The 11,005-nt window shown below is 47.5% G+C and overlaps 1 protein-coding gene across 1 annotated transcript; it reads left to right on the top strand.

Moving 5' to 3' along the window:
- Positions 1-1,565: 1,565 nt before the first annotated feature.
- Positions 1,566-10,739, top strand: ADPRH (ADP-ribosylarginine hydrolase). Its single transcript, XM_081137707.1, has 5 exons — positions 1,566-1,693; positions 3,027-3,110; positions 4,249-4,588; positions 6,430-6,790; positions 7,822-10,739. Exons 3-5 carry the CDS (start codon positions 4,276-4,278, stop codon positions 8,234-8,236), a joined length of 1,089 nt encoding a protein of 362 aa, XP_080993833.1. The 5' UTR covers positions 1,566-1,693; positions 3,027-3,110; positions 4,249-4,275; the 3' UTR covers positions 8,237-10,739.
- Positions 10,740-11,005: the final 266 nt, after the last annotated feature.

Here is an 11,005-nt window from a genome sequence, read left to right as displayed (position 1 = left end):
TGCTTATATGTTGCTAAACCTGCTGCTAAACTTAGCTCAAGGCTGAGCCATAAACATCCTGGAACAACTGTTATATGGAAATAAGTGGACTCAACCTCTTTGGAGTTTTGGACTCCTCTCATTTGCATATTGGAACTAATCAATCCCAGTTATCGTAGCCAGAAACCCTTCATCTGCATGAAAAAATGACATGTTGTGGTTTTTGCTTTTATAAACCTTGCCTTTCTTTGATCACTGTGGAGTACAGTTTAGGTTGCTCCTTGGATCTGTCGAAGGAGGCACCAGGTGTTAGATGGGTGGGGTCAGACTGGCCCTGGGATCAGCAACCTTGGTACTTGAGTTCTGGCTAGGAGGAAAGCATTCAAGGCCAAGACTCCAACTATAAGAGAACATTTATTTATAAAACCACAGAGGTGGAAGAAGTAATTTATAGAAGAGATGGGCTTAGGAAACAAGTTATGGAGGTAAAGGAAGGGCCCTTGGAGCTTGGGAGTGAGGAAGGTAAATGTACCATACCTGGGGGAAGGGGAGGGGGTAAAGAAAGACAATAGTGTGTTCCCAGGAGGGAGAACACACTGAGTCCTCCAAGCTACAGGTTTTAAGGGTGGAGATTTGGGGGAGGTCCCAGGGGACTATCTCAATAGAATATTCAGCAGTTTTCCCCGAAGTGCCCTTTCACGGTATAGACTGATTGGTTGGTGCCATGGCAGGGGGCCATTATTCAATGCAGCTGGTCCTGAGGTCAGCTGCTGGTCTGGTTTCCTTGCATTTTGGGGCATGGAGCTGAAATACAACTGAGGCCTAGATGTTACCTCTAGGGAGGAAAGCTGGGGGGCGGGGGTCCAAACTGCATCACCAGCCACATGCTAGAGAAGGAAAGGTCACCCTAGGGGCAGGTCCCACCCTACAATTGTCTGTTGCTAGGCTCCCAGGGCTTGCCATCCTGGTGACCTGCACCTGGCCCATCTTCTTTGCTCCGGCCTAACTGCTGACCACAGATCCTTCTCTCTCCTTTGGCTTATATGAATGCTCTGTTATTACAGCCCCAACCTCTTTGGTGAACACATATGTTGACTCTAATTCTTATTAAATGTGGCACTGTTAATCTCTTTAGACAAAAGTATCCTTCGTTTTTCTTTGCTTTTATTTACTAGCAGGAGGAAAAAATATTCTGCTGCCCAATAAATGACAAAAGTTAAAATCAATCCTAGCAACCACCTTAGAGAGCACTGTTATTGGCCACGTTTAGGGATGAGGGGCCTAGGAAGGTGAAAAAGGCCGTTTTGTCCGAGTCCTTGGCCACACAGCGGGGAAGGAAGAAAGGCGGAGGCCCGGGCTTGGGGCCCGCGGGGCCAGGGACTGAGCAGCCGGGCGGGGAGGCCGCTTCCCAGTGCGGGCGGCCGGGGAGCACGACGCGGCCCCGCCGCCCCCAGAAGCGCCGCAGGGCCGGGAACCCTCTTCTGAAGTCGGGGCCCACGCAGGCCGAGGGGCAGGCACGCGCCACTCCCCCAGCGCCCGCGGGGTGTGGACGCCGCCCCGCGGCAGGAGGCGCAGCCCCACCCGCCGCGCAGCCTGGGACCGCCCCGAGCCCGCGCCGCCGGTGGGGCCCGGCCCTGCCGACCCCGAGCTCCCGCGCCCGTCCCGTCCCGTCCCGTCCCCGCCCCGGTCTCGCTGCACTTCCGGAGGCCATCAGGTACCCGCCTGCTGTCCTCTCCCGCCCCCGCCCCCTCCCCTCCCCTCCCCCCGCGCTCCTCTCGGGGTCCCGCGGGCTCTGCCTCTCCGCCCCCGCCCCCGGCCTCCCCCCCGCCCCCCGTTCTCCCCCGACCCCCCCCCCGCGCTCCTCTCGGGGTCCCGCCGGCTCTCCCGCCCCGCCCCCGCCCTTCCTCGGCCTCCCCCCCCCGCCTCTCCCCCGACCCCCCACCCCCGCGCTCCTCTCGGGGTCCCGCCGGCTCTCCCGCCCCCGCCCTTCCTCGGCCTCCCCCCCCCGCCTCTCCCCCGACCCCCCCCCCCCGCGCTCCTCTCGGGGTCCCGCCGGCTCTCCCGCCCCGCCCCCGCCCTTCCTCGGCCTCCCCCCGACCCCCCACCCCCGCGCTCCTCTCGGGGTCCCGCAGGCTCTCCCGCCCCGCCCCCGCCCTTCCTCGGCCTTGCCCCGGGGGCGCGTTCACCCAGCTCCCCAGAGACCAGGTGCGCTCGGCCCGTTTCCCGGTCGCCCTCGCCCCGCGGTGTCCAGGTGCCCCCGCCCCTCCCTAGAGAAGCAGACTGAAGCCTGTGGGGAGCAGCTGACCAACCATCGTTTCGAATTTATAGTTCAGGGCGACAGTGTACACTGTGAAAGTGTAGAGTTTACCGCTTAAATAGCAGCGTTGTGAAAGCGGGAGGCTGGAGCAGTTCTGTGTGAAAGTTAAAGTGATTTTCCAAAGGAAAGAGACGGTCACTGTCCCCTACCCTCGCTTACAACTCACAGAACAGAAGGAATTACAGAAAGGAAGCTGAGGCCATTGGGAGAGGGTATGGCGACCCACAGCTGGTCCTCTGAAGCTCCCAGCAGGGGACAGGAGCTCAGGGAGCGTCTATAGCCTCCTTCCTCCCTCTCCAATTGAAAGTTGGGAAAATCCAGGTTCAGGGTGGGTGGTTTGTCCACAGTCACACAACTGATTCTTGGCAGTCAGGTCCAGTGGCCCAGTACTCCAGTTCTAGGCATCATTTATAAATAATAAAGCATGTAAATAACGTTTTACAAATATCCTTTGTGAGCTAAGAACTTCAGCATGATCAGTATGGATATGCTCAATCTTTTTTTTTTTTTTTTTTATGTTTTTATTGATTTTAAAGAGAGGCAGGCAGTGGAAGAGAGAGACAAACATCTGGTTAGCTGCCTCCTGCAGGCCCTTTCTGGGGATGGAGCCTGCAACCAGGGCATGTACCCCGATCAGGATCAAACCAGCTACCTCTTGGTACATGGCACAATGCTCAACCGACTGAGCCACACCGCAGGGCTACGCTCAACTTCTTTTACTCTTCCGCAGGTGCTTGCCAGCCTGCCTTCCCGGGCCAGCAGCAGTGCAGCTGGGGAAGTCCCAAGACTTGAACTATAATCCCTGAGTCAGTAGGTAAGTGGGAGGGAAGCTGTGCATCTTGGGTGTGGAAAGAGCTTGAGCCGAAGGGAGAACGAGCTGGTTTACCAGCCATTAAAGGTGTTTAGCTGGCCTATGCAGGGGAGGGGATGGGTCCAGTGGGGCCAAACAGGAGGGCTGTGAACTTGAGTGCTATAGGTAATAGGGTACAGTGGAGAACTGGAAATGTACTTGCAGGAAAACCAGCACTTTACCAGGATTAGATTCATGGAGGTTATATTAGCTGAGATCCTAGGACTCTAGAAGTTAATCATTTAGAAGAAAAACAATTTAAATATTGCCACTGAAAGGAAGGTTGTGAGGAGGAAGCATTCTAGGTCAGTAATAGAAAAATCTTTTCCCTGGTTGTGTGTGAATAATAAAAATAATAAAAATAGTGCTTATGATGTGCTAAGCACTGTTCTAAGTGATTCACAAAAATTTATTTGATCCTCACAGCAAACCCAGGAGATTGTTAATATTTTTATCACCATTTTAGAGATTTAGAGGCTGAGCCACAAAGAGATTTGCCCAGTAAGTAGGTTTGTGCTGAGGTGAGTGGCCTGGAATCAAGATTCGGGTCCCAGTGCCTCCACTCACTGGTGGTTGTGTGAATTTACCCTCTCTGAGCCCCAGTTTTCTTATCTGTGAAACACATACTGTAATCCCTGTCTAGAAATGCGACATAGAAGGTGCAGGTGCCTTGTGAACTGTGCATTGTAATGGAAAGTACTATTGTTTAAGTAAAGGAGGGATGCACTTCCAAGGCCAAATCCCAAGTAAAAAGAAAATGGTAAGCTTGGTTTGACTTGCAGAATGTAATGGGCTTGACAGAGAGGCAAAGATGGAGTGGTAGATAAAATCGTGGACTTTGGAGTCTGATGGAATCTGAGCCGTGCCACCTGGCTCTGTGACCTAAGACAGGTCACTTAGCATTTCTGAAACTGAATTCTCTCTGTAACCCTCATTTCACTCATTTGTAAAATGGGCCAAGTAATACATTCCTCATAGAGCAGTTGTGAGGATTAAAGGAGGTGCACTTAATACAGTGCCTGCTAGTTGTGAGTGCTCAATAAAATACAGATAGGGCTATTATTTTTTCTGATTTTTCTTTCTCCTCGCTCTCTGTATGTAGTAATTTCCCCCTAAAGACAGCCTCACCATGTGTGGGGGACTGATTGAGAGGTATGTGGCTGCCATGGTGCTGAGCGCAGCAGGAGATGCCTTGGGGTACTTCAACGGGAAGTGGGAGTTCCTCCGAGATGGGCAGAAGATTCACCAGCAGCTGGCCCAGCTTGGTGGCTTGGACACCATAGATGTGGAGAAGTGGAGAGTCAGCGATGACACTGTGATGCACCTGGCCACGGCAGAAGCTCTTGTGGAAGCTGGGGAAATCTCAGACTTGGATGGACTGTATTCCCTCCTTGCTAAGCATTACCAGGACTGCATGGAAGACATGGATGGCCGGGCACCAGGTGAGGGCAGCCCGTGGAGGTCCTGAGCAAGTGGAGAATAAAAACGCCCAAGGAAGTCATTAAAAATGTTGATTGAGATTTACATATCAAGGAGACAGTAGTTTTTATAATTGTGATAAAAATGGGAAGAACCTAAATGCCCCATAACTTATTTAATTATGGTGATATATTTATAGCCACTTAAAATTATACAGGGAAATATTTACTGGAAAGATATGGAAAGATACTATATATTAAGTGAACGATAAGTAGGTTACAAAACAGGATGTATCTTATGAACCCACTGTTAGTGAAGGATATATGTATATCTGTTTGGAAAAGCCTGGGAGAATATACACAAAAATGTTCATAATTATATCTGGGCAATAGGAGTATTTAGAGTTTCTTTACTTTCTTTTTGCTTGTTTGTATTTTCTAAGTTTTCTGTAATGAACAAGTGTAAAGAAAACATTCTTTTCTTTTTAAAGAAGAATGGAAAGCATCTTGTAGAGACTCCTTTTCTGTTTCAGGTCTGCTTACAAGCGGCTCTTACCCACCTTGGGAAATTGTTACAGCCACTTGGGCCACCAGGTGATTTGAATCACCTTTTCCCTAGCCCATCCCTAGCCTCTCCTCTTGTATTAGTCAGCTTGAGCTTCCATAACAAAATGCCACACAGACTGGTGGCTTGAAGAACATTTATTTTCTCACTGTTTCGGAGGCTGGAAGTCAGAGTTCAAGGTGTCGGCAGGTTTGATATCTTCTGAGGCCTTTCTCTTTGGCTTGCAGACAACCTCCTTATATCTGTGTACTCTCACAGTGCACATCCGTGGTGTCTCTTTGTGTATCCACGTTTCTTCTTATAAGGATACCTCTCATATTGCATTAGGGTCCACTCTAATGTTCTCATTTTAACTTCATCACCTCTTTAAAGGCCCAGTCTCTAAATACAGTCACGTTCTGAGGTACTAGGGGTTAGGGCTTCAATGTGTGAATTTTGGGTACACAATTCAGCTTACGAGCTGAGGAGAAGCACCTCCTGATGAAAATCTCCCCCACATACCCAGGTCTATGGTGACCCCAAGGATTGGCCTTAGAAGGAAGTTTGTTTATTCTTTCTCAACATCTGATATCTCATCAGTTTGACGAGTGGAAAGTTTTCTTTGTTCCCTTATGCCTTCCATGACTTTGTTGTGAATAAACTGACCATAAGGGAACAATAATGTTGCACCCCACAGTATTTTACTGCCACTGCTAGGTTCATGTGTGCATTCCCAGTTCCCAGTAGGACAAGGTGATGGGACAAGCCTGATTATACTGCTCTCACATTGGGGGGCGGACCAAGGGCACCCAAGGGCACATCGTGGCTCTGAACCCATTGCTCTATCTCTGAGCCTAGCGCCCTTCACTCTAGAACTGTGTACTCTTTCTGACATTTGGGAATTCCAAATGTCAGGTTCTCACTGGGTTCTTTAGGGCTTGGGCTTGGAGCATGAAGGTTTTGATGGGGCCGCTAACGATCTGGTTATGTGATTTTGAGCAAGGTTTTTAAGCTCTGAGGCTTAGTTTATTCATTTAAAAAAGAGAATGCTATGTTATACCTACCTTTTTGAGTTATTGTGATGTCTCAGTACTGACTGGCAAAGATTCAAAGGCTTTTTATATGAATATGCTTTTATTATTAATCTTACCATGGTAAGAGTTACATATAAAGTAAGGCACAGTACTGGCTTGAGGGCATTCATCATTATATTTTTTTGGCTTTTCCTTCCCATCAAAGAAACTTGAGCTTGGTTCTTTCTTCCTGCTGGAAACTTTGCTTCGGTTGCACTGACCCCATGCCCTCCCCAACTCCTCCCCAGGTGGTGCCTCGATGCAGAATGCCATGCTGCTGGAGCCAGACAAAGCCAATGGCTGGAGGATTCCCTTTAACAACCATGAGGGGGGCTGTGGGGCTGCCATGCGAGCCATGTGCATCGGTCTCAGGTTCCCTCACCCCAGCCAGCTGCACACTCTGATCCAGGTGAGCATCGAGAGCGGCCGAATGACCCACCACCACCCCACCGGCTACCTGGGAGCCCTTGTGTCTGCTCTTTTTACAGCCTATGCTGTGAATGGCAAGCCTGTCCGGCAGTGGGGAAAAGGACTGATGGAGGTGCTACCAGAAGCTAAAAAGTACATTGTCCAATCTGGCTACTTTGTGGAGAAGAATCTTGAGCACTGGTAAGTTTGTAGGTGCATGCTCCTGCTAGAAAATGGTTTCACCTGTGTGCACACATACATGCCTGTGTATTCCTAGAATTCCTAGATCATAGCAACCGTCATGGTTCTCACCATCCAGCGTCATCATACACTTTCTCCAGCCCCCTCCCTGCCCACCTGCTAAGGATTTCAAGTTCAGTTCCAGCAGTGGTTGCCACCAGGTAGCCAAGTGAAGACCTCAATGAGTAGCGCAGCTGTAGTGATCCCCTCATGTATAGGGATCCTGTTCTGTATTCCAACTTTCTGTAGCGCTCGTGGCTATCCTATACTGAGATGAACTTTCCTGTTTATCTCCTGAAACTTGTTTTTCAGTGTTGACTTGATATATAGTAATTTGAAATCCTTGCCTAGAATGCCCGAGAAGTAGGTTTTTTACTAGCTAATTAGTAGGTGGTAATGCCACAGTTTTCCCTTTTTCTGAGTCTACTTCACATTGCCTTTCTTAGAATAAAAAGGTCCAGAGGCTTTCTGCTGAAACCACCCATGGTCATGATATTCCCAAATTCCCTTTTGGAAAAAAACCCCCCAAAACACAACTCTATAAGGAGATGTGTTAATTAGTTTGTATAATCATTTCACCATGTATATGTATATCAAATCATTATGTTGTACACCTAAAATATATACAGTTTTTTATTAAGGAAATAAAACATAATGACAGACTAAATAAATTAAATTTTCACCTTGAAAGGTGACACTTGACATTATTCTCAACTCAGGAAAAACAAACGTTTAATTCTTACCTTTAACTTGCTATATGTCTTTTTAATTTAGCAACAGGTATCCATGCCTTGTTTATATCAATTCCTAGCAAAAATTTATTGAATGACTATTACTTAGATAGAGCTCATTTTGATTTTTAATGTCATTTATGATATTAATACAAGAAGTTGAAGTCATCTTGGAATTTCCCCTGTTCACACATCCAACCTTTCCTTGTGGTTATCAACTTTATTTTTCCAACTGAATGTAGATTTTTTTCCTTCCTACAGGTCCTACTTCCAAGACCAATGGGAAAAGTACCTAAAACTTAGAGGGATTTTGGATGGCAAATCAACCCCTACCTTCCCCAAGCCCTATGATGTGAAGGAGAGGGATCAGTTCTACACCTCTGTGAGCTACTCTGGCTGGGGCGGCAGCAGTGGACATGATGCCCCCATGATTGCCTATGATGCCGTCCTGGCTGCAGGAGACTCCTGGAAGGAGCTTGCCCACCGAGCCTTTTTCCATGGTGGAGACAGTGATTCTACGGCTGCCATTGCTGGCTGCTGGTGGGGAGTTATGCATGGTTTTAAAGGAGTGAGTCCCTCCAACTATGAGAAACTAGAATACAGAAACCGGCTGGAAGAAGTAGCTAGGGCCTTATATTCTCTGGGGTCAAAGGAAGATACCGTAATTACCCGTTAGGGAGAGATGATGTTCATTTCTGGTGGTTTCTTCTCTGGTGTAGTCCCTTTTCTGCTCAGTTTCTTCTCACTTTTTCCAAAGAGTCTTAACCTTATACTCAGGGAATTTTGAGATAACAAGTCCCTTGAGCACCTGAAACTCAGTTTTCCCCAGATCATTCTGTTCTGCCTGAATCTATCCATCTTCCTATCCTGAAGAGTCTTTATCTCAGTTGATGGAGTCAGCATCTCCCAAGTAGAAATCTCATAGCCTCCTATTTCATCAGCTCATCTTTCACTAAGTTTTTTTTGTTTTTTCAGGTTGGGTTCCCCACAAAGTGGACTCTGAGACAAGGATTTGAGTACAAGTAGTTTATTTGAGAGGTGATTCCAGGGAGTGCTGGTAGGACCATGGGGAAGTGAGGCAGGGAAGGGAGGGGAGACGGTACAAGGTCCTGTAATAAGCAGGTTACCACTGTCAGCAACTGGGACTCAGTCCATGTGGATCCTCGTCGTAAGGCATTCCTCACGGCTGTCTCCCCTGAGGGACAAGCAAACCTGGGGTATTTATCCACCCACTTCCATCTGACATTGGCTGTCCTCACTACTGAGTCCCTGGTGCTCCTTAGCCTGCCTCTTGTGCAAGCCAAACACTAACGTCTTCAGGTAAAGACTCAGAGCTGCTTGCAGTGGCCAGCTGTAAGGTGTATGAGAACAGCGAGCTGAATATATAGGGTTCCAGCAGAATCTGCTAGATGATTCTATCTCCTAAATATCCTTTCAATCTATCCCCTCTTTTACCTTTTTGCACCAAGTATTTTTCACTTGGATATCTGCCACCCAAGCTACTCAAATCTGGGAGATGCTGCTCCTGGGCTTGGCACTTAATGTGTTATTAGCTTGTCGTTGCCTCTTGTATTTATTCTCCTCTAGACAGAACCTAGCACACAGGAAATATGCAACGAGTATATATTACACGAATGTTGTTCACTCGCCTCCTATCTCAGCCTTGCTTTCTTCATTCCCCTCCAGAGTTATCTTTACAGATAACAAATGGATCATGCTGAACTTTTGATCACGTTAACTGATTACATCACCCTCTCTCTTCATTTTTATACTCTTCCCGCTCCTTTTTCACCTGGTAAGTTTGTACTCACCCTTCAAGCCCCAGCTTAGGGAGAACCTCCTAGGTGAAGCCTGCTCTGATTTTCCAGGCACAAGCCCCACTGGTTTTTACAGCTAGAAGTTGTGGGGACTTCTCTCCCTGGCACTGGGACCCTGTGCTGGGGGGCCTCACTCGTCAGAGGGGACCTCTGCAGCCGAGATCTCCCTCCTGATTTTTATCTGCCACACGTGGGTGTGGGACCAGCCCATTCCGTGTCTCCGCCCCTCCCACCAGTTTTGATGTTGCTCCTTTCATTCTGCAGTTGTAGGACTTCCATTCAGCTCTGTTTCGGGTGGTTCTGAATGATGGTGGTTCTATGGTTTAGTTGTAATTTTGATGTGGCTGTGGGAGGATGTGAGTTCGGCGTTGACCTATGCCGCCACGGGCACAGGAAGCCCCTTTCTGAGGTTTGTCCTACCAGTAGTGGGAAAGCCTGCCTTTGCAAGGCGGAGCACTGGAAGTCTGTTAGCCCTGACCAAACGGCAGACCTGAGATGCGTAAATCTTACAATACAGGAAAGGGCAGAAGAGTGTTTTTGAACAAGGAGAATGCGAGGCATGACCTGTTTTGTAACTCGTTTGGCGAATGGTCTGGGTAGGAAGCAAACATGAAATGAGTTCCTTTTTCTCCAGCTATTGCCTCATGCATACTCTTTGAAGCTGTTTTTCCCTTCCCCCAGCATCGTCACAGTTTTTTGGTCTTGGGTGAGGGGGGTCATGAGGAGTATTAAAAACCCAATCCAGCCCGGCCAGGCGTGGCTCAGCGGATGAGCGTCGACCTAAGATCCAGGCGATTGGGGTTCGATTCCCGGTCAGGGCACATGCCCGGTTGCGGGCTCGACCAATGACCCTCTCATCATTGATGCTTCTCTCTCTCTCTCCCTCTCCTTTCCTCTCTCTGAAATCAATAAAGATATATTTAAAAAACAAACAAAACCAATCCAGTTCATCCCATTCCAGTTTTTTAAAAAATTTCAGCTTTATTGAGATATAATGGACATACAAAAATTGTAAGATATTTAAAGGGTGCCTTGTGGTGATTTGATAAATGTGTACATTGTGAAGGGATTTCCTCCATCTAATTACTTAACACACCCATCACCCCACATATTTATCTTGTGGACATTTAAGTTCTACTCTCTTAGTAAATTTCAAGTATATAGTACAGTGTTATCAATTATAGTCACCAGGTTTTAAGTCAGATCCTTTTAGCTAGTTTATTTGACTTACACCTGAAAGTTCGTAACCTTTTGCCAACCTCTTCCTGTTTCCCTACCCCCTAGCAACCACTTTTCTACTTTCTCTTTCTATGAGTTTGAGTTTAAAAAAAAATTCCAAATATAAACAATACAATACAATACAATATTTATCTGTCTTGTCTGGTTTATTTCACTTAGTATAATGTCCTCAAGGTCCATCCATGTTGTTGAAAATGGCAAGATTTCCTTTTTCATGGTTGAATTAATTTTATTTATCCATGTACATATATATGCACAGACACATATGAATGGATAAAATGTGAAATTATTTTATTTATCCATTCATCTGTTGGAAACACTTAGGTTGTTTCCTTATTCTGGCTATTGTGCATAATGCTCCACTGACCTGGAGAGTGCAGATACCTCAA

The sequence above is a fragment of the Miniopterus schreibersii genome, assembly GCF_964146895.1.
Source record: "Miniopterus schreibersii genome assembly, chromosome: 5".
Lineage (NCBI taxonomy): Eukaryota > Metazoa > Chordata > Mammalia > Chiroptera > Miniopteridae > Miniopterus > Miniopterus schreibersii.
The sequence above is the reverse complement of the archived record's forward strand: the minus strand, read 5'-3'. Positions and strand labels throughout refer to the sequence as shown.

Coding starts and splice junctions, on each gene's coding strand:
- ADPRH (XM_081137707.1), top strand. CDS start 4,276: ATGTGTGGGGGACTGATTGAGAGGTATGTGGCTGCCATGGTGCTGAGC. Junction 4,589..6,429: donor CATGGATGGCCGGGCACCAG/GTGAGGGCAGCC, acceptor ACTCCTCCCCAG/GTGGTGCCTCGATGCAGAAT. Junction 6,791..7,821: donor GAGAAGAATCTTGAGCACTG/GTAAGTTTGTAG, acceptor TCCTTCCTACAG/GTCCTACTTCCAAGACCAAT.